The following is a 24,320-nucleotide window of genomic DNA, read 5'->3' on the forward strand; positions in this document are numbered from 1 at the left end:
GCTTGATTGATTGATTGATTGATTGATTGGTTTGAAGACAGGGGTGTCCAAACCTTTTCCTTCAAGAGTCGCTTACTGAGCAGTCATGGTGGAAAAAAAGGAGTGGGGGGCCATTTTAATGTTTTTTATAGACCTAAACCATTCCAAAATAGATACATTAAGACAGTGTTTCTTCGCCATTGGGTCCCATTGATGGACTGCGAGCGTCCCCTAGAAGATCGTCAATCTCTTTTTTAGCTGTGGTCTGTATGGTCCGCAGCGGTACTTAGCTGTAATGCACTTTTCCACCACTTGTGGCAGTAATGACAATGTCAAACAAACAGAAGAAGTCTGGAGTTAAAGTCATAAGCAAGTTTCTTAAGCGCAAAAAATATGACTAAAGTGGTGAAGCTGTATGATCATTTGCACTTTAATGTTATTGACAATTTAGTTAAGACACATATTCATTATTAATTAATTTTATTTTTTTCAGCATAACATAACTTAATTGTGTGTAATTAGATTTTTTTGTCAGTTATTTAAAAGTCCGTTCTTATGCAGTATATTTCGTTAGTGCTTTTTTTTCTAATTAGCCTGACATACGCCTAAGGTTTATGTGTATAATAAATGAAACGCATGGTTTCAATTAATTTGACAAGGGTGTTAATCTGTACGTAGGTTTGATATAGTTATTGAATAACATTAAGATCTACAGGAGGATTACTAATTCAATGTTAATATTTAAGGGGAGCCCGGACTCCCTTGTAGTGGATAAGTTGGGCCATGAGGTCAAAAAGGTTAAGAACTCCTGCAATAACATATATTTTCAGCTTTTGCATTATAGGTGACAAATTGAATTATTATTAGTATCAAAAGTTTATCTTTCTTCATATTTGATTATGATTTTATGTTGCGGTAGGGGACAATAAAAAAAATAAACATTTTATTTTTGAAATGCGTGCAACAAATAGCCACTGCGTCACTTTTTGAACGTCTCCGGTTTAAAGTGGAGCTGCAGTTTTTTTGGAATTGTGTCGACCATTCACAGTCCTTATGTAAGAAAATGATAAAAAATGTTATTAAAAATGCATCCTACAGAGTAAGTAAGTCAGCTAACAATGGAGCAAATAGTAAAAAGCACTCTAAAAAAACATCTCAAAACATCCATCAACTTTTTATATACATACATGCTGTAAGTATATATGTAATGTAGTAACAGACACACTCATAATAACATGTAATTTTTACGTATTTGGATCATTTTAAGAAAACGGCGGCGTATCAATCTCCGAGACGCATCACAACGTTCGCTTATCCCTTCAACAACAACAATACCACTGGTACTCATCATGGCAGACATCATGAAAAATAAAGATTACTACTTTGGGACAAAGGATGATCCGGAACCTTAGAATTTTAGCCTGAGTGTAAGAAGGATGAACTACAAGTTTTAGAAGCTGTGTGCTAATCAGATCCAGCGAGTACCAGCATTGCTAAGTGCTGAACAAGAAATACAAACTCGAACATAATAAAACAATCACTTACTGTACAAAGTCTGCTCTTACTGGGGTGTCGACTGATGGGATGTTTTTATCTTCCCGTTTGGATGAAGACTTAATCGTAATTCTCACGGACAGTTGGCCATAAAGTAGCGTCTTTTCGTGTCTTTCGCACTATCTCTGAGTCTAAGTTGAATGTCTAAGTTGACCAACTTCTACTATCCAGGTGAGATGCATGATTTATAATCTAGAAGTAACTTTCGCCAACTCGGAGGCAAAGCAGCAGCTCACAGGCTCAATATGTCAATATAGCAGCATGAGCTAGTTACCGCTCTGTGATTACGGCGCTGCTAATAATAATTTGTCTGCGCCAGAACCTTATAAATTTAACTTGACAAGAGGAAGGATGAACTACAAGTTTTAGAATCCGTGCTAACCAGATCCAGCAAGCACCAGCTAAGAGCTGAACAAGAAATACAAATTACGAACATAATAAAACAATCACTTACTGTACAATGTCTGCTCTTAATGGGATGTCGAGTGATGGGATGTTTTTATCTTTCCGTTTAGATGAAGACTTAATCGTAATTCTCACGGATGTTTAAAACCAGCGTCTTTTCGTGTCTTTCGCACTATCTCTGGATGTAAGTTGACCAACTTCTACTATCCAAGTGAGAAGCATGATTTATAATCTAGAAGTAACTTTCACCAACTCGGAGGCGATGCAGCAGCTCACCGGCTCAATATGTCAATGTAGCAGCATAAGCTAGTTAGCTCTCTGTGATTACGGCGCTGCTAATAAAAGTTTGGCTGCGTCAGCGCTTACAACAACAATATCGCTAGTAATTGGTCAATATTCAGGTCACAAGATGAAAATGGAGTATTGTTGGTGGTTTTTAGATGTTTTTTTTAGAGGGCTTTACGGGTGGAATAGTGTACTGCTACGCCACGTTGTTAGCCACCTCCTACTTGCAGTATTTTCTTACGTAGAATAAAAATAAATGAAACATATGTGTTTTTGTCTTACATAGGAATTGTAAATGATAAGCAAAATTCTGAAAAATAAAAGTGCAGTGCCTCTTTAAAAGCCTTGTCCCAATACTTGTGTCCATCCAGCAAACAAAGATGGAACTGTGGCGTCAGTGTGGAAAGTGGCTCATTGATTGCCGGGTCCTGCCTGAGACCCACCGGGTCACATGGGAAGGAGCGCAGGTAAAAAGCATGGCGCCGCTCCTCCTTGCTTATGGATGCATTCTCCGACAATCAGTGTGTGTTCGTGTGTGTCAGGTGTGCGACTTGGCGCAGGCGCTGAGAGATGGCGTGCTGCTGTGCCAGTTGCTAAACAACCTGCTGGCTCAGGCCGTCAATCTGAGAGAGATCAACCTGCGCCCCCAGATGTCCCAGGTAATACACACACACACCTTATGTCATGACCACCACTTACCTATTTGGAAAAATAGCTCATAACACTCTGAAAGAAGATTAGAGGAGGAAGGAGTGTTTGCATGTACGTACAATATCTTATCAACTTGATTCTATCACTTTGAGGTGCAATTGTTTCAGATAAAAAAATACTCTGGGTACGTCAGGCCATGATGCCATGGGCAAATTTGCATAATTAATAACAGTGAGTCAAAGCACCAACAGCAAAACCAATTTGTTTCGAAATAAGTATTAACTTTTCTTCTTTCGCTAAACAAACAGGACACAGCCTCTTTTGAGTGCTATTAGAAGGGGGAGGGGCTCACAGCAGCACCTGTGGCTGGTTGAGAAGAACGATACTCGCTGTCTTGTCACACTCTCCTCTGGCTAGGAATGGGTACTTTTCACATTTGAACAGATACGGTACCTGGGAATTGATCCCGGTACTCAACAGTACCAGTTTTTTATGCACATGTTGATAGGTGTTCATTTGCTTAATGATGAAATCTAGTTTTTTTGTAATATTTATTATATTGGGCTTCACGGTGGAAGAGGGGTTAGTGTGTCTGCCTCACAATAGGAAGGTCCTGAGTAATCAGGGTTCAATCCCGGGCTCGGGATCTTTCTGTGTGGAGATTGCATGTCCTCCCCGTGAATGCGTGGGTTCCCTCCGGGTACTCCGGCTTCCTCCCACTTCCAAAGACATGCACCTGGGGATTGGTTGATTGGCAACACTAAATTGGCCCTAGTGTGTGAATGTGAGTGTGAATGTTGTCTGTCTATCTGTGTTGGCCCTGCAATGAGGTGGTGACTTGTCCAGGGTGTACAGCGCCTTCCGCCCGATTGTAGCTGAGATAGACACCAGCGCCCCCTGCGAACCCCAAAGGGGAAAATGGATGGATGGGTTTATTATATTATATTATTTATAATAACTGAAAAAATATTACACATATCGTCTATTCACCTACATCCTTTTTAAGGGGCTAATTAAAACAAATTCAAATTAATGGTTTTGGTGTCTTTTTAGTGTAGGGTTTTACTCAACAGTATCAATTGTTTGTGCACATGTTGATAAATGTTAATTTGTTTAATGAGAAAATCTCTTTTTTTTGGAATATTTATCAGTGAGTTGATAATGACTGAAAAAATATTAGACATGTCGTCTATTCACGGACACCCTTTTAAGGGGATAATTAAAACAAATACTAATGAATGGTTTTGGGTCGAGATGTCCGATAATATTTGACTGCCGATGTTATCAGCCGATAAATGCTTTAAAATGTAATATCGGAAATCATTGGTATCTGTTTCAAAATGTAAAATGTATGACTTTTTAAAACGCCGCTGTACGGCGTGGTACACGGACGTAGGGAGAAGTACAGAACGGCAATAAACCTTAAAGGCACTGCCTTTGCGTGCCGGCCCAATCGCATCATTTCTACGGCTTTTCACACACACAATTTCATGCAATGCATACTTGTTCAACAGCCATACAGGTCACACGGAGGGTGGCCGTATAAACAACTTTAACACTGTTACAAATATGCGCCACATTGAATGACAAACACATTTCGGGAGAACATCCGCACCGTAACACAACTTAAACACAGCAAAAAATATACCCAGAACTCTTCCGGGAAGATACAATATACACCCCCCACCCACCTCAACCTCCTCATGCTCTCTCAGAGAGAGCATGTCCCAAATTCCAAGCTGTGTTTTGAGGCATGTTAAAAAAAAAAATGCACTTTGTGACTTCAATAATAAGTATGGCAGTGCCATGTTGGCATTTTTTTCCATAATTTGAGTTGTTTTATTTTGGAAAACCTTGTTACATTGTTTAATGCATCCAGCGGTGCATCTCAACAAAATTAGGCATAATAATGTGTTAATTCCACCACTGTATATATCGGTTTCGGTTGATATCGGAATCGGTAATTAATAGTTGGACAATATTGGAATATCGGAAATCGGCAAAAAAGCCATTATCGGACATCTCTAGTTTTGGTCTCTTTTTAGTGTAGTGTTTTACTCAACTACCAATTTTTGGTGCACATGTTGATAAATGTTCATTTGTCTGATAAAATCTCTTTTCTGTAATATTTATCAGTGAGCTGATAGTAACTGAAAAAATATTAGACATGTCGTCTATTCACTTACATCCTTTAATTAAAACAAATTCAAATGAATGGTTTTGGTGTCTTTTAGTGTAGTGTTTTGCTTGCTAGAGTGCCGCCAAAAAATATGTGTTTCTCAGTTGTGGTCCGTATGGGCCGCTGGAGTACTCAGTTGTAATACACTCTTCCACTACTTGTGACACTATGACAATATCAAACAAACAGAAGAAGTCTGGTGCTAAAGTCATAGAGAAGTTTCTTAAGCGCAAAAAATATGACAAAAGTGGTGGAGCTGTATTTGAATTATTTTTAAGAAACATAAATATTGTTGTTTTTTATTATTAGTTTAGTTAGATTTTTTTTTTCATTTTAACACTGCATAATTGTTTGTAAATGTATTTTTTTCATTAGTTTTTGTGAGTCACTTCTTTTGCAGCATAGTTAATTAGCATTTATTTTGTAATCAGCCTAAGTCTTGATAATAATCTTTGTGATTAACATATAATTTGACAGTGGTTGTTATGTTAAACTGTAAGTTGGTTGAATATAATTATTGAAAAGAATAAAATCAGGAGTAAGGTTACTAATTCTGTGTTAACATTTAAGTGGGCCCCGTGCCCTTTGAGCTGGAAAAGTTTGGCCCTGATGCCAAAACATTTATTTTTATTATTTTTTTTTTTTTTAATCTGTCCTGTTCAGCTGCTAAAGCAAATCATATTGTTGATGTACATGATCATATCTGCTGTGCATATTTACTTCAGAAAAGATAAGTGTGGGATTCTTTTATTGTTGCCTTATTTGTATTTGACTTTATTAAATGTTTGGGTAAAATAGTATTAAACACAACCAGTTTTCTTTTATGTATAATAGACATTAATCACATCTGTTTGTCTATTGTATAGAGGAATGTAGTTTCCTAGAACTGGCACTCAATGTTATTAAAAAAGTATTGATTTTGAATTGGCAATCCATTCTGAATTGAATTGTTATCCCCAAGTACTGAATCGAATCGTGCGGTGACCAAAGATTCAAAGCTCTATTTAGAACCACTGTTTACTGTTTTTTATGTGCCGTTCGTTTTTTCACTTTGCTATATATATCAGGGGTCCCAGACACCCGGCCCACGGGCCAATTGCGGCCCACAAGACGTTGTTTTGCGGCCCCCACCTTAATATGAAAGTTTAATGTTAGTGCGGCCCACGAAATTTATATGAATGGCGCTTGACTTCGTTGTGTTATTTGGCTCCAAAATGGGTCTTTCAACATTCTGGGTTGCCTACCCCTGCGTTAGTGGAAAAGCGGAAATGAGTGAAAGCGACAGAGGCGTTGCCATGGACACGAGGGTTTTCTTACGTGCATGTCTGCAGTCACACCGCGACACCTGCCCGTCAGTAATAATAGTCCCCAATAACCTGGACCAATTCAAACCGTTCTTTGTTTTTTTTTATTGTTTAATTTGCATTGCTACACACGATGAACACTACACATATTTCTATATGACGCCGGATAACACTGCAAGAGCCGTCACTTTTTTGCGCTCACTATCCCGGTACTTTCCCGCCGACCGCCGTGTTGCTGTAGGGAGGAAAAGCGGAACAACACACATTGTGGAAATAACATTATTTTCCGGGCGTCGGCTAAATACAAATATAATCCCCTACCCCAAACATGTCTTTTTCAAAGCCTGCAGTGAAGACAAAGGTTCGTGATGAGCAAAGATAATTCCAGTAAAAGTGGGAGATGCAATATTTCTTTGCTGAGCACGGGGGAACCCCGGCGTGTATTATTTGCACGGAGAAAGTTGCGGTGCACAAGGAATACAATTTTTTAACGTCATTATGCAACTAGACCTGCTGAGGAGTATGCAAAATTTGTTTTAAGAAATCTTTTTTTGCGGCCCAGCCTCACCCAGATTCTGCATCCAGTGGCCCCTGGGTAAATTGAGTGTGAGACCCCCTGCTATATAAAAAAACTTTTTGAAGTATGATTTTATTTAAATCGTGAGAATAATAAGTGCAGCCTCTCTCCCGCGTGCACCTTAAGTGAGTTAAAAAAAAAAATTAAAGAAAAAAATGTGGTTTGCAATGTAGATGCACTGCAAGGCTTCCTCCAAAATGCCTATAAAAGATATGTATCCTGCTTGTTTGAAAACATAGCAAAACGCTAAAAGTGGGAGCATGATAACATGATGTGCAGTAAATGAGTGTCTCTGTGGTGAAAATCCTATATTGTGCACGCAAAAACTTCATTTAAATAGGGCGGTCTGCACCACTTGTCATTCGTACACGCAGGGCCTGATTTGTTAAGATCCAAATACCAGGTGCTTATTAACAGCTTGTGCAATCTAGAAAATAGCGTGTACTATTAGTGGGAGTGTTGCGTTTGTTCTACTAAGAGTGTGTGTACAAATGAGAAGAGGTGCAAACTGCCCTTTTTAACTGAAGAATTTGCATGTAGTATACGGGGCATCACCATGGAGACACTCGATCATTTACTGCACATCCCTGTTATCATACTCCTCCTACCTGTGGCATTTTGCTATGTTTTCAAACATGCATGAAATGCATGATGTATGCATTTCATACATACATCTACCACTTTTATGGGTATTTTAGCAGCAGTCCAAAGTGCATCTAAAACGGAACCAATTGTATCCCTTTTTTCAGAGCCAAAAGTGCGCTCATGGGAGAGAGGCTGCACTTACTTTTGTTCCAGAGGGAAAAAAATGCATACTTCAAAACGTTTTTTTCATATAGGAGCTATGTTGATAATGTATATTATAAAAAAAAAAATGAATTGCTTAAAAAAAAACACTGAAGGTCACCAAAAAGCATCAATTTAATTAGTTTTATTCAGCCGTGTATGCAGCTATAAAATTATAAAAGGATGTTGATGTGTCGATACGTCTAATATTTATTTTATTTCTGACTGTCCATGCAAACATGTTGACATACACGCATGTATGGTTATGGTTTAAGTTTATTTAAAAAATTGATACAATTACAACATGATACATCCCAATTTCCAGTTTCTCTTTTCAACATGTTCGAAAAGGAGTAGGAAGAAGTAAAGCTTATTTAATCCTACCCCTTTTCCAGTACAGAGCAATTGCTAAAACTTTTTGATCACTTCCTATTGTCAAATTATTCACAATACACTCTATAAATAATAATATAAAAAAAATGTTTTTTTAAATTGTAAAGCAAGTTGTATTTCTTATAGTTAGATGAATACAATGATCAATTAGTTAAAAATGTGTACTTTGTAAACACTTTGAGTTTGAATAGTTTCTTAAATGGGATCATATTAGTACACAGTTTGATTTATTTACTTAATCCATTCCATAATTGAATTCCACACACTGATATACTGAAGGTTTTAAGTGTTTTACGTGCATACCAATGTTCAAGTTACATCTCTTCAGTTATATTTCTCCTCTTTTGTTGAGAAGAATTGTTGTGCATTTTTGGGTAGCAGGTTATAGTTTGATTTGTGCAAAACTTTAGCTGTTTACAAATTCACTTTAACGTGTAATTTCAGTATTTGTGATTCAATAAATAAATAGTTTGAATGTTCTCTTTAGCCAACATTAGGCAACAGAAGGAGATAACATCCGCAGGAACCTACCACAGAATGAAGGACAATCACTATTTGATTTCCTGTTATGAAGCTCATTTTTATTTGACAGTTTTTGAAATACCTTGTGTGACATCATGCACAAAAGTGCACTTTATTTGTTTCAAACTATTGTAGTGGCGTTCTGTATAAAAAGTGCACTTTAATTTAGTGTTGTTTTGATATGTCATCTTAGTGACATCATGCACAAAAGTGCACTCATAGCTTGTTTTAAAATGTCTCTGACAATCTTGCACTTTCTGTTTTGGAAATGACATGAATGTTTGTGCCACTGCTTGATAACTGTTTAATAAATACAGTTTTGCTAAATTGACTTAGTTGGGATCCCCCTCTCTGCATGAAAGTTTAAAATGAGTATACATTAATGCAGTATGAAGAAGAATGTTTTGATGTAGACATATAGAATCATCATATTGCTGTGATTATATGCATCAAGTGTTCATTCAAGGCTAAGGCAAAATATTGCGATATATATCGTGTATCGTGACATGGCCTAAAAATATTGAGATATTAATAAAAAGCCATATCGCTCAGCCTTAATATAAAGAATAAATGTCAGCGTTTATCTTACGCCGACAACACAAACACATCGGCTTTAGCGTTAGCTTTTTAGCATTCTGTTCACTCGGGTTGAGGTTAATTACACAGATGAACTGTCACTGACTACTTTTACAACATGTAATAAAGTTAATATTTGATGTTATTTACCTTCCTTCACTCGTGTGCTGCCTGCTTTGTTTCTACATTTATCCAACAAAGTCAGAGTAGTAAACATACGGCTTCATACCCCTCCGTAAATACGTTTTAAAAAGTCTGTCCACTTCTCATAACTTCGCACATCGAAATGAAGTTTGTAAATATAAGAGATGTCCGATAAAATCGGACTGCCGATGTTATCGGCCGATAAATGCTTTAAAATGTAATATCGGGAATTATCGGTATCAGTTTCAAAACATAATATTTATGACTTTTTAAAACGCCGCTGTACGGAGTGGTATACGGACATAGGGAGAAGTACAGAGCAGTTGCGTCTCCCAGTCATACTTGCCAACCCTCCCGATTTTCCGGGGAGACTCACAAATTTCAGTCCCCCTCCCGAAAATCTGCCGGAGCAGGGTGGAAATCGAATTCCTCCCGATTTCTACCCCAACAACAATATTGGGGGCGTGTCTTAAATGCACTGCCTTTGCGTGCCGGCCCTATCACATAATATCTACGGGTTTTAACACACACAAGTGAATGCAAGGCATACTTGTTTAACAGCCATACAGGTCACACTGAGGGTGGCCGGATAAACAACTTTAACACTGTTGCAAATATGCGCCACACTGTGAACCCACACCAAAGAAGAATGACAAACTCATTTCTGGAGAAAATCCTTACCGTAACACAACATAAACACAACAGAACAAATACCCACAACCCCTTGCAGCTCTAGGGTGAGAGCAAAGGGTGGCTATTTTGAAGAAACGAGAATACAAAACATGGTTTCAATTATTTCACCTTTTTTTGTTTAGTACATAACTCCACACATGTTTATTCATAGTTTTAAAGCCTTCAGTGACAATCTAAAATGTACTGTAAATAGTCATGAAAATAAATAAATCGCATTAAATAAGGAGGTGTGTCAAAACTTTTGGCCTTTACTATATATATATATATATATATATATATATATATATATATATATATATATATATGATTGTAGCTGAGATCGGCGCCAGCACCCCCCACGACCCCAAAGGGAATAAGCGGTAGAAAATGGATATATATATATATATATATATATATATATATATATATATATATATATATATATATATTTTAGGCTCCTCCTTTGGTTGCTGACGTGTGCGGTAATGTATTGTGTCATTTCAGATATGATCGTGCACACCGAAGGTACATAAATATATATACACTATTATTAAAAATTACGCATTTTTGTATACTACATATATGTGTATATATGTATGTGTATATATATATATATATATATATATATATATATATATATATATATATATATATATATATATATACACACAGTATATACAGTATATAAATATGTAGTATACAAAAATGCGTAATTTTTAGTTTTCAGATCATGCACACCATAGATATGTAAATATATATTTATATATATATAGAGAGAGATGTCCGATAATGGCTTTTTTGCCGATATCCGATATTCAAATATTGTCCAATTCTTAATTACCGATACCAACATGGCACTGCCATATTTATGACTGAAGTCACAAAGTGCAATATTTTTTTTTTTTACGTGCCTCAAAACAACAGCTTGAAATTTGGGGCATGCTCTCCCTGAGAGAGCATGAGGAGGTTGAGGTAGGCTGGGTTGGGGTGTGGGTGGGGGGTTGGAGGGGTGTATATTGTAGCCTCCCGGAAGACTTAGTGCTGCAAGGAGTTTTGGGTATTTGTTCTGTTGTGTTTATGTTGTGTTACGGTGCGGGTGTTCCCCCGAAATGTGTTTCTTATTCTTGTTTGGTGTGGGTTCACAAGTGTGGCGCATATTTGTAACAGTGTTAAAGTTGTTTATACGGCCACCCTCAGTGTGGCTGTTGACCAAGTATGCCTTGCATTCACTTGTGTGTGTGAAAAGCCGTAGATATAGATATGACTGGGCCGGCACGCAGAGGCAGTGTCTTTAAGGTTTATTGGTGCTCTGATCTTCACCCTACGTCCATGTACACAGCGGTGTTTTATCCATCCATCCATTTTCCTACCGCTTGTTCCCTTTTGGGCTCGCGGGGGGCGCTGGCGCCTATCTCAGCTACAATCGGGCGGAAGGCGGGGCACACCCTGGACAAGTCATCGCAGGGCCAGCGGTGTTTTTAAAAAGTCATAAATTTAACATTTTTAAAACCGATACCGATAATTTCCGATATTACATTTCAAAGCATTTATTGGCCGATATTATCGGGGGGACACACACACATACTGTATTTTGAAGATTACATGAATGGGCACTGTAGTAGCGACGTGACTACATAAAAAGATGTTTTAGTTGTGGTGTCTTCTATAACCACAATTGCCCAGATACTGGTCGCCGGAGGCACGCAGCTCACAGTAGTGTTTCATATCTACTATTCATATCAGTGGCTTTCAATGCTGCAATGCAATTCCAGTTAGACCTTTGTTGAAGTGCACAAAATCACGTGTTCTTTAGTTGTTTCGCTACGTCACATTCAAGCCAGCTTAGCAGTTGCTCCTCCCTCCATGTGTATGCTGTTGTTCAATCAGGTTAGACTACTTGATTAAATATGCCTTTTGTGGGAACACTATGATGTGCGGTGGACCAAGATGTGTGTGTGTGTGCGTGTGTGTGTGTGTGCGTGCGTGTGTTTGTGTTTCACCAATATGTGTAACTCTGGGAAATCCTATGTGGCCAACAGTGGTTAGGACACTTCCTGGTTCATAACAGACGATGATACTTTGGAATGCACCCTGACTCTCACAGTGAGACTCATGCACACTAACAAGTACACACACATTCATGGATCTTCCAGACTGTGCGTAAGTGTGTGTGTGTGTGTGTGTGTGTTAAGGATTCAACAGGCACTGACTGAGTGAGCACAATATGTCCATCATGTCCTCATGTGTAATGTTTAAATGTTTTTCTATTTTTTCGGACTACAATGTGCAATAATGTTTTATGTATGTGTGTATATGTATTCATATGCATGCAGATATGCATCTGTGTGGATACATATACATATACATAGATATATCTGTCATCTCTATCTTTTTTTTTTTTTTACTATTTATACTACCATATTGTATATGCACCTTAGGAGGAGCTGCTCCAATTTCGTTGTTCTTTGAACCTGTTCATTGCAATAATGACAATAAAACTCTATTCTATTCTATTCTATTCTAAGTTGCTAGCGTGAACAACGCCGGGATGTGTGTCAGTCTCGACTCAGATGTCCTTTTTTTCAAACAATACTTCCTACTTTGCTAAACACACACTCACACACAATACTTGAGGAAGTTATGTAAAATGTCGTATGTCTGCCTCCCTACCAATGACTGCGCTGTGCACAATGCGCTCTGCGGTTCGTTTTGTGGTCGTGTCCTAGAATTCATATTGTCGCCATTATTTGAGCATCACTTCCAATGTTCATCTCTTGGTTCGTCTGACATTTTTTGCCCTTTAACACTTACACCTTATGACTAAGAAGGCAGCAAAGCTTACCTTGACACAAGTGTGTTTTTCATTGAACTAGTGTCACTGAAATGTCACCTACATATCCCCCATAAACTGCGTCATGTACTGCATTCCCTAATATTCTGGCTAGTGGCGCTAGTTCTCTCAACTGCAGAAAGTCGGAGGTGTCTATGATGGCAGTGTTTCTTAACCATTGGGCCAGGGCTCCTTAGAGCAGTGATGTTCGACCTTTTTTGAGCTGCGGCAAACTTTTTACATTTACAAAATCCTGCGGCACCCCACCAACAAAATTACACAAAATGACACTTTAACACAGTACATACTACATATAGTAAGTACTATAGTTTCCAAATGTATTTATGCTCACTTAGTGTGAAACCTGGGCCTGTTTCGATGAACACAAAATGGATATCCTGGCAGAAATGGTAGAAAGACACACACGAAGCTCTTCCTCAACAGCTCTCAGTCTCTCTCTGTTTTTAGTTTTTATCGCAGTCAAGGTTGAGAAGCTCAGCTCACATAGATATGTGGTTGAAAACGGGAGCAATGTCAAAATGGCTTTGTTGGCCAGAATGGGGAACTCCTTTGCAACAGATAACCAAAACTGTCCAAAGGAAGATCAGCAAAGTTTAGCTTTAAACCCAGATCTTGTTTCAGTTCAATGAGAATTTACATTTTATACATTTTCCCTTCTCAAAAACTTCTCCATCACTGTCAACTGCTCGCCTCCTCTTGCTGCGATCCCACACTGTCACAGTCACGTGTTACGCTAGGGCTGGGCGTATCGATACCAAGTATCGATAGTATCGATACTTATTGAGTATCGGTATCGTATCGATACTGGCGTGATGGTATCGATACTTTTCACCAAATTACAAATTTCACCCATAGTGATGGGTCGCAAACGAGATTTAAAAACACTTTAAAAATTCATCTTCAACAAAATAAAATCAAATAAATACAATTAACATGACGCTTGGTGCTTTTCGCACACACATCGGTATAATTCGCTCCGAGGTTCACTCGGACACGCACACACACACGCGTGCGTTTCCAGTGCGGCTTAATGTCTTGGTTGTAAACTGTAAAGTATTTTATTGCACCAAAATAACAATAAGAATTTCTCAGTTCTTTTGTTTTGTGTTCATTTTTACAACTGTTTAATAACTCGTGTTTTCTTTTTTACTTAAGTTCTTGTGTGTTGTGAGGCGACTAGCCAAGTTCAGTATTTGTTTTCACCTTATTTGCACTACTTACTTTATTGTAATTGATATTATTACTTTTTTATTTGAATTTCTCAGTTCTTTTGTTTTGTGTTCATGTTTACAACTTTGTTCAATAACTAGAGTTTTGTTATTTACCTTAAGTGTTTGTGTGTTTTGAGGCGACAAGCCAGGTTCAGTAGTTGTTTGCACCTTATTTGCATTACTTTATTGCTATTGATATTACTTTTGTAATAAATATTTTATTTTTTGACTTAAATCGTTGTCCTGTGTTGTATTACTGTCATAATCAATTAATAAAGGCAAGAGTACAAATTTGTTTTTCAAAAGTATCGATACCCCGAAGTCCCCCCTCCATCAGATGACGACACTTCCGGTATCGGTATCGGCAATACTGGCCGGTATCGGATCGGTATCGATACCCAAATTTGCGATATCGCCCACCCCTATGTCACGCAGCGCTAACTTGATTGTCTTTACAGGTATTTACCTCTGAAATGGAAGAGTATTACATTATCTGCCACACTTTAATACAGCAGGCACCCATCCATCCATCTATCCGTCCATCTTCTTCCGCTTATCTGAGGTTGGGTCGCGGGGGCAGCAGCCTAAGCAGGGAAGCCCAGACTTCCCTCTCCCCAGCCACTTCGTCCAGCTCTTCCCGGGGGATCCCGAGGCGTTCCCAGGCCAGCCGGGAGACACAGTCTTCCCAACGTGTCCTGGGTCTTCCCCGTGGCCTCCTACCGGTTGGACGTGCCCTAAACACCTCCCTAGTGAGGTGTTCGGGTGGCATCCTGACCAGATGCCCGAGCCAGCGAGCACCCGACAATGGTTAATTAGGAGATATTACATAATTTCTGTCTCTCAGTACTCAGTTATAATACACTTTCCCACCACTTGTGGGAGTAATGACATTATCAAGCAAACAGAAGAAGTCTGGAGGTAAAGTCAAAGAGAAGTTCCTTAAAGGTGCCGTTTGCAACTTCCCCACAGTAATATTTTTCAAAGCAAAAAATACAACTAGAGCTCAAATGTGTCCAAACTACGGCCAAGAGACGTCATTAATAGGGAATCTTGCCTGCAGAGAGATAGCGTTTACTTTAAAAGTCTGACAATTTTGATGCTGCTTTTTGTCACCATCTAGTGGACAACATGAGTCATTCAGGTCAATTATCTTTAATTTTGCTTTGAACCCTACCACTTGCAGCAATAACTTAAGTGACCTAATACAAACAACCTTCCCTAGTCATGGTGCAAAAAAAAACAACCAACACAAAACCAACTTTAATGACTCGAAAGAGTCGAGATTGTATATCGATGAATGGGGACGGCGTGGCGAAGTTGGTAGAGTGGTTTTGCAAGCAATCTGAGGGTTACTGGTTCAATCCCCACCTTCTACCATCCTAGTCACGTCCGTTGTGTCTTTGGGCAAGACACTTCACCCTTGCTCCTGATGGGTCCTGGTGACCGCCTTGCATGGCAGCTCCCGCCATCAGTGTGTGAATGTGTGGGTGAATGTGGAATTACTGTCAAATCGCTTTGGGCTCCTTAAAAAGGATGTAGAAAAGCGCTATACAAGAACAACCCATTTTCCAATTATTTAGTCCGATTTTTGTTTTTTTTAACTGTCATTGTTCAAACAATACAAATGAATCAAAAGCAATGTTGTAATGAATTATTGACTTGTTTACAGCTCCAATTACTTGACATCAAATATCGAATTTTAAAAAATATTTTGGGGAATTTCTTTTGCATATTTTGTGGTTTTGCAATAAAAAGAAAACAGGGATTTCTTTGAAAAAAGGGCCCAAAACATAAAAAAAATTAATGCAATGGATAGCTCTAAAGTTGATCTATAGATATTTAAGATTTAAAAGTGGTTAAAAAAAAATGTATTCATCTATGACTTATTTATAAAACTTTATGACCGAGACCCTTTTGGGTCCCCGAGACCTTTAGTCTGATTTGTTGTTTTTTTTAACTGTCATTGTTCAAACAATACAAATGAATCAAACGCAATGTTGTAATGAATTATTGACTTGTTTAAGGCTCCAATTACTTGACATCAAATATTCTATATTGAAAAATGTTTTTGGTGAACTTTTTGCACATTTTGTGGTTTGCAATATAAACAAAACAAAACATGGATTTCGTTGAAAAAAGGCATAATACATAAAAACATGTCGTATGGCAACGGATGGATCTGAAGTTGATGTATAGATATTTAAAAGTTGAAAGTATTAAAACATATATTAATATATTACTTATCTTTTTTTTTTAAACTGTCATTGTTCAAACAATACAAATGACTCAAAAGCAATGTTGTAGTGAACTATTGACCTATTTAAGGCTTCAATTAATTACTTAACATCAAATATTCAATGTAGAAAAATATTTTGGGGGAATTATTTTGCATATTTTGTGGTTTTGCAATAAAAAACAAAAAAAACAGGGATTTCTTTGAAAAAAGGGCACAAAACATTAAAAAATAATAAATGCAATGGATAACTCTAAAGTTGATCTATAGATATTTAAGATTTAAAAGTAGTAAAAAAATATATTCATCTATGACTTATTTTTAAAACTTTAATGACGGAGACCCTTTTGGGTCCCCAAGACCTTTAGTCTGATTTGGGGTTTTTTTAACTGTCATTGTTCAAACAATACAAATGAATCAAACGCAATGTTGTTATGAATTATTTACTTATTCAAGGCAACAATTACTTGACATCAAATATTCTATTTTGAAAAAAAATTGGGGTGAACTTTTTGCATATTTTGTGGTTTGCAATATAAACAAAACAAAACATGGATTTCTTTGAAAAAAGGCATAATACATAAAAACATGTCGTATGGCAACGGATAGATCTGAAGTTGATGTATAGATATTTAAGAGTTGAAAGTATTAAAACATATATTAATATATTACTTATCTTTAAAACTTTAATGACTCGAGACCCTTTTGGGTCCCCGAGACCTTTAGTCTGATTTGGGGTTTTTTAACTGTCATTGTTCAAACAATACAAATGAATTAAATGCAATGTTATTATGAATTATTTACCTATTTAAGGCACCGACTACTTGACCTCAAATATTCTATTTGCATATTTTGTGGTTTTGCAATATAAACAAAACAAAACAGGGATTTCGTTGAAAAAAGGTATAATACATAAAAACATGTTGTATGGAAACGGATAGATCTGAATTTGATGTATAAATATTTAAGAGCTGAAAGTTTTAAAAAATATATTACTTATCTTTAAAATTTTAATGACTCGAGACCCTTTTGGGTCCCAGAGATATTTAGTCTGATTTTTTTTTTGTTAAACTGTCATTGTTTAAACAATACCTATTAATCAAAATAGTTTGAGGAATTATTTTGCATATTTGTGGTTTTGCAATAAAAAATACACGGATTTCTTTGAAAAAACAGGCACAAAACATAAAAAAAGTATTAATGCAACGGATTGATCTAAAGATGATGTATAGATAGTTAAGATTTGAAAGTAGTAAAAAAATATATTAGTCTATGAAGTTATTTTTAAAACTTTATAGACTGAGACACTTTTGGGTCCTTGAGACCTTTAATCTGATTAGTTTTCTTTTAAACTTATTGTTCAAACAATACAAATGAATGAAATGCAATGTTATGAATTATTGACTTATTTAAGGCTCCAAATACTTGATATCAGCTATTCCATTTTGAAAAATGTATTGGGAATTTTTTTAATGTATTGTGGGTTTGAAATAAAAAAACAAGGATTTCTTTGAAAAAAATAAGTCAATAAACATACGAAAAATATTTTATGGCAACGGATAGATCAGAAGTTGATCTATAGCTATTTAAGAGTTGAAAGTATTGAAAAAATATTTATTTAATGACTCAATACCGTTTTGGGCTTTAATATTTGTCAAAATTGAGGGGAGCCATACAGGATTCAATATGATAATTTGAAAATGAAAAATATCAAAATGGCCCCCACTTGCTTTCGTTTTTCAGCGAAAAACCTTTGGTCCATTCATTCAAGTGGGTGTGGAACACAGTGATGAATTAGGGGCGCAATCTTTCTTTAAAGAGATATTGTAGTCCATAGGATGGCAGATGAGACGAGGATGTGCTTCTTTTCCTCAATCAGTCACCAGCACAACAACATTGTCTACGTTTGTGTCTAGTTCCTGTGCCTGAAGAACATTCGGACCTTCCTGGACGTCTGCCAGACCAAGTTCCACCTGAGGAAGAGCGACCTCTTCGAGGCCTTTGACTTGTTTGACGTTCGCGACTTTGCCAAGGTAAGCCTCCTTCACGCACACACACAGTACTGCCGAGCGCTGGCTTAACACTGCAGCTGGCATGTGACCACACGGGCCTAAACAGGAAGTGGCGTCATGTGGTTTTATGAGATGAGTTTGTGTTCATTGCGAAGGTTTTATCAACCCCGCTAGGAGGTTATGTCATTGTTTGTCAGTCGCTTAGTTCGTTAGTGAGCGCATGTTGAAGTTAAAGTACCAATGATTGTCACACACACTCTTGGTGTGGCGAAATTATTCTCTGCATTTGACCCATCACCCTTGATCACCCCCTGAGAGGTGAGGGGAGCAGTAGGCAGCAGCGGTGCCGCGCCCAGGAATCATTTTTGGTGATTTAACCCCCAATTCCAACCCTTGATGCTGAGTGCCAAGCAGGGAGGTAATGAGTCCCATTTTTATAGTCTTTGGTGTGACTCGGCCGGGGTTTAAACTCACAACCTACCGATCTCATGGCGGACACTCTAACCACTAGGCCACTGAGTAGGTTGCAAGTGTGTGACGTACGTATAGGGATGGGTACCGGGTCCGGTACCTTTTTGGCACCGACCGAATCTCGGCGGTCCTACACCGGTCACAGCCATGTTTCGGTACCTGGGTTGCATTTGACGTCACAGCCGGGTTGCTGCACTTAGTTCAGGGTTGCCCATTACGTCGATCACGAGCTACCAAGCGATTACGGAGGGAGTGTCCATCGATCGGCAGCCAGGCATTTAGATTTAGACTTAGACTAGACTTAGACTTCCTTTTTATTGTCATTCAAATATGTTATATGCTGTGTGATTTCGGTAACCTCCCGGAAAAGTTGGGAGGGTTGACAAGTGTAATGCTGTCAGGTGGAATTCATGTAAATGTCGCGGGCCGCGTGTCTAAGACCCCTGGTTTACACATAGCACAAAGCAACAAAAAAACTCTCCATGCTGTGTTATTTCATTTTAAATTTCTAAAGAGTTTTGTGGCTCCCATGGTCTTCTTTATTTTGTGAAACGGGTCAAAATGGCTCTTTGAGTGGTAAAGGTTCCCGACCGCTGGCCAATATTGACCTCCATTAGCCTGTTGTTATGATTTTTTTATTTACAAAATGTATCAAAATGGCCCCAAACACGTCCTTCAAAATTTCTACAGATGATGTTTCTTGTTCCTAATGTTATACATATCATTCATTACTTTTGCCTTTGCTGTGAGACAGGTCCTGAACACGTTGTCCATCCTCTCTCACTCACCTATTTCTATCGAAAGAGGACTCCAGTGAGTAATTTTCATCGTCAAGTTATTGAGGCTGTCTACAACATTTCCTCTTTTACCCAAACTTCTCCCTCTCCACAGACCTTTCCCTTTAGGAGCAAACATCTCCGATGATGACATCTACAACGGCCTGTCGGACAAGATCGAGTACGCATTTTTCCCACTCCTGATAAACTTGTTGAGGGAGACAGTAGAAAAATATACATGCAGATTTATAATCACGTGCTTTAAAGCAGGGGTATTCAACAGAGGTGCTGTAGGAGGGTCATGAAACATTTGGTTTATTAGACTTTATTTTAAAATATTTGTTATATATTCCCCAGTCAATGTTTCCACAATGTAAATGTATTCAAACACACTTCGACACATTGTAATGTAGTTTGGAAATAGCAGTGGCATGGACACCGTACCTTGCAAATTGAAAATAAAAATTATTGAATAATTAATTATATTATTCTATCCATGCGACCTATTAAGATAGCTGGCGATTAACGCACCAGTTGCCAGCTATCATTAGCACATCAGTTTTTGATTGATTGATTGATTGAGACTTTTATTTGTAGATTGCACAATTGACCACTAAATGGTAACACTCAAATAAGTTTTTCAACTTGTTTAAGTCGGGGTGGTAGCGGGGATGTATATTGTAGCGTCCCGGAAGAGTTAGCGCTGCAAGGGTTTCTGGGTATTTGTTCTGTTCTGTTTATGTTGTGTTACGGTGTGGATGTTCTCCCGAAATGTGTTTGTCGTTTGGTGTGAGTTCACAGTGTGGGGCATATTTGTAACAGTGTTAAAGTTGTTTATACGGCCACCCTCAGTGTGACCTGTATGGCCGTCGACCAAGTATGCGTTGCATTCTCTAATGTGTGTGTAAGTGCCGCATATATTATGTAACTGGGCCGGCACGCTGTTTAAATAGGGGAAAAGCGGTCGTGACAACAGGTTGTAGACGCTAAAGGCAGTGCTTTTAGATTAGATTAGATTAGATTAGATAGTACTTTATTTATTCCGTCGGGAGAGTTCCTTCAGGAAAATTAAAATTTTCAGTACAATCCCATTCAAGTTTAGACAAACATTACAGGGAGACAGAACAGGATCGCTGACGGGTCTGCCGGCTTCCAGCGCCCCTTACAAAAAAGATGAGATACAGGTAAACAGGGGGGGCGGGGGGGAATAGAAGATTAAAATAAAATAAAATAAAAATCGGTCTTAGCCTGGGCCCTGGAGAGGGGGTGCAGACTGAGGCCAAGGGAAAAAAACAACAACTCATAGCCATGGTACACAGCCCTCTTCCATATGTGTAAGAGGGAAACATCAAACATCAAAGAACACAGAGGACATTAAAGACATTAAAGCAGCAGATACAAGCAGACACTTCTACATACAGCTATTAATAAAAACTAAAAGAAACATATGCACTGTGGTGGCCTCTGCGGTGTTCCACGCCATCGTCCGCTGGGGTTGAGGGAGCATGGCCAGAGACAGGAGCAGACCCAACAAAGCAACCGAGACAGCCGACTCCACTCTCGGCCACTCTCCAGTCCGCATGGATGAGCGAGGATACGTCCAAGGTGACTGAGGTGTCCGACACCTGCTCACCCAGCCAAGACACCACGAAGCCTCTCCGTCCCAGCGCTCAGTGCTAGCTCTGCAGACCTGTCCCCTCATTCGCATCTCCGCCAGTCCCTCCAAACCGACTCCGGTGTGGCAAAGACCCTGCAGCTGGTCTCCATGGCCAAAAGGCTCCCAGGAGGCAGATCCAGAAGTCCACAAAAAAAGCACCACAGAGGTCACGAAAGTGGCACCCCTTGTCACACAGTCCCAAAGGGTCCCGGACCAAAAGGCAAAAAAATATAATAAGACATGAAAACAAGAGGGAAACACAAAAGGATGACACAAGAGCACAGAGCTCCTGCCAACAGCAGCCACTACAGCAGCGCCATCTTGGAGAAAAAAAAAAAAAAGGCACGCCCCCAATATTGTTGCTCAGGGAGGAAATCGGAAGAAATTTGGGAGAATGGTTGCCTCGGGAGATTTTCGGGAGGGGCAATTAAATTCAGGAGTCTCCCAAGAAAATCGGGAGGGTTGGCATGTATGCCCCAGTTCGTTAGCTTGCTATTAGCCTGCCAGTTGTCAGCTAGCGATTAGCTCGCCTGTTGTCAGCTTGCGTTTAACGCGGCAGTTGTCAGCTAGCGATTAGCATGCCTGTTGTCAGCTCGCGTTTAACGCGGCAGCTGTCAGCTAGCACTTAACGCACCTGTTATCAGTAAATAATAAGCATGATAGTTGTCAGCTGGCGATTAGCGTGCCATTTGTCAGTTAGAGAATAGCGCGTCATTTGTCAGCTAGCTTTAAGCATGCCATTTGTCTGATAGTGTTTAGCACGCCAGTTGTCAGCTTGCGTTTAATGCGGCAGTTGTCAGCTAGCGATTAGCATGCCTGTTTTCAGCTCGCGTTTAACGCGGCAGCTGTCAGCTAGCACTTAACGCACCTGTTATCAGTAAATAATAAGCATGATAGTTGTCAGCTGGCAATTAGCGTGCCAGTTGTCAGTTAGAGAATAGCGCGTCATTTGTCAGCTAGCTTTAAGCATGCCATTTGTCTGATAGTGTTTAGCACGCCAGTTGTCAGCTAGCAATTAGCGAGTCTGTTGCCATCTAGCAATTAAACCGACAGTTGTCAGCTAGCGATTAGCATGCCTTTTGTCAACTCGCGATTAGCACAGCTGTTGTCAACTTGCATTTAACGCAGCAGCTGTTAGCTAGCACTTATCACACCTGTTATCAGTGAATAATAAGCGTGGTAGTTGTCAGCTAGCGATTAGCGTGCAAGTGGTCAGTTAGAGAACAGCGCGCCATTTGTCAGTTAGCATTAAGCATGCCATTTGTCAGATAGTGTTTAGCACGCCAATTGTCAGCTAGCAATTAGCGAGCTAGTTGTCAGTGAGTGATTAGTGTGCTAGTTGTCAGCAATTGATTAGCGCGAGAGTTGTCAGCTTGAAATTAGTGTGCTATTTGGGGCGGTATCGCTCGGTTGGTAGAGCGGCCGTGCCAGCAACTTGAGGGTTCCAGGTTCGTTTCCCGCTTCCGCCACCCAAGTCACTGCCGTTGTGCCCTTGGGCAAGACACTTTAGCCACCTGCTCCCAGTGCCACCCACACTGGTTTAAATGGAAATTAGATATTGGGTTTCACTATGTAAAAGCGCTTTGAGTCACTAGAGAAAAGCGCTGTATAAACATAATTCACTTCACATTTGTCAGATCGCGTTTAGTGCGACAGTTGTCAGTGAATGATAAGTGTACTAGTTGTCAGCTAGCAAATAGCGCACATGTTTTCAGTTAGTGATTAGTGTGCTACTTTTCAGCAATAGATTAACGCAACAGTTGTCAGATAGCAATTAGTGTGCTATTTATCAGCTAGCCTTTCGCGCGCCAGCTGTCAGTGAGTGATTAGTTTACTAATTGTCAGCTAGCAAATAGCACACCAGTTTTCAGCGAGTCATAAGTGTGCCAGTTGTCAGCTAGCAATTTAATTTGTTTCAATTAGCCCCTTAGGTAATCCAGCAGCTGTAAAGTTATAAAATGATATTGCTGCATAGACGATACGTCTGATATTTTTATTTTCGCACAAAGCTGCAGCACAATCGCCTCCCCTCTCACAGCCGAGTGCTCAACTTCACACATGCTTTTTATACGTACTAAGTAAAGACTCAAAATGGCGCTCGCAGTTGTTTTGGTCATGATAAATCACACTGCGTGTGCGAAATTATTATATTTACATTTTCACCTCCGGAATTGTGGGCGTTCTAATGATCAGCATATATTCTGCATTTAATGAAAACAGGCAAGCGAAATGGGTTGTGCTACTTCTTTTTCTGCTCACTAAAAAGACAACATCCCTTGGTCACAGGTTTAGCAGATCAGTGTGCTATCCAGTTTGCACGTGTTTTACTACACGCCAACTTTTAGTAGATCAGGCCCCGAAGTGCCTGATATAGTTATACTATCTGATATGAACATCTTAGTATTGCACAATAACAAGGTACCTTTAGGATCGGTTTAATTCAAAACACACTTTTAGACAGGATATATACATAGGGGGTCGCGCGGTCCATCTCTCTATCAGTTTAGGGGTCCAGGGCCAGGCAAAGGCTGAAGACCCCTGCTTTAAACCATGTCTGGTGAGGCACATGTTCAGGTGTGGTAGAGTACGGGTCTGCCTGTCTATGCAGAAATACTGAATTATCGTTTAATTCATTGTTATTGTTTAAGTATTGCACGTTTGCATAATGGGTGTGGTTCTTTAGCGACACGGTGGATGAGGACGACGATTTGTACGACTGCGTGGATGACGAGGAGAACGAAGGGGATGAAATCTATGAGGACTTGATGAGAACAGTGGAACAACCCGAAACTGTTAGTGGATGCTGACACTCCTCACTGTCGATGCTACTGACGGTGTCTTTACACATTCCATCGTGTGTGTGCGTGTGTGTCTGTGTGTGTCTGTGTGTGTGCATGTGCGTGTGTTGCAGAAGTCCGGAGTGGACAAGCGAGAGTGTTGCCTGCAGGAGATCAAACAGACGGAAGGAAAGTACTCGGACACCCTGGAATCTATTTTACAGGTGTGCTGCATCTACACACACACACAAACACACACACACACACACAAAACAACGATCCCTAATATCTTGTCCTTGCATCAG

The 24,320-nt window shown here is 39.2% G+C and overlaps 1 protein-coding gene across 5 annotated transcripts in view; it reads left to right on the plus strand.

The window, feature by feature from the left end:
• The window catches only part of LOC133560808 (proto-oncogene vav-like), a 61,146-nt gene that overhangs the window by 5,078 nt on the left and 31,748 nt on the right, over positions 1 to 24,320 (plus strand). For all 5 annotated transcript variants that reach the window (XR_009808522.1, XM_061913757.1, XM_061913776.1 and 2 more), the window contains exons 4-10: positions 2,595 to 2,690; positions 2,766 to 2,882; positions 18,239 to 18,355; positions 19,560 to 19,618; positions 19,697 to 19,762; positions 23,922 to 24,030; positions 24,150 to 24,239. Coding sequence is in view for 4 of the 5 variants with exons in the window: in XM_061913757.1 (XP_061769741.1) it covers positions 2,604 to 2,690; positions 2,766 to 2,882; positions 18,239 to 18,355; positions 19,560 to 19,618; positions 19,697 to 19,762; positions 23,922 to 24,030; positions 24,150 to 24,239 (645 nt within the window). In the remaining variant the exon portion in view is untranslated. The remainder of the gene's footprint in view (positions 1 to 2,594; positions 2,691 to 2,765; positions 2,883 to 18,238; positions 18,356 to 19,559; positions 19,619 to 19,696; positions 19,763 to 23,921; positions 24,031 to 24,149; positions 24,240 to 24,320) is intronic.

Source organism: Nerophis ophidion, linkage group LG01, assembly GCF_033978795.1.
Source record: "Nerophis ophidion isolate RoL-2023_Sa linkage group LG01, RoL_Noph_v1.0, whole genome shotgun sequence".
Classification (NCBI taxonomy): Eukaryota; Metazoa; Chordata; class Actinopteri; order Syngnathiformes; family Syngnathidae; genus Nerophis; species Nerophis ophidion.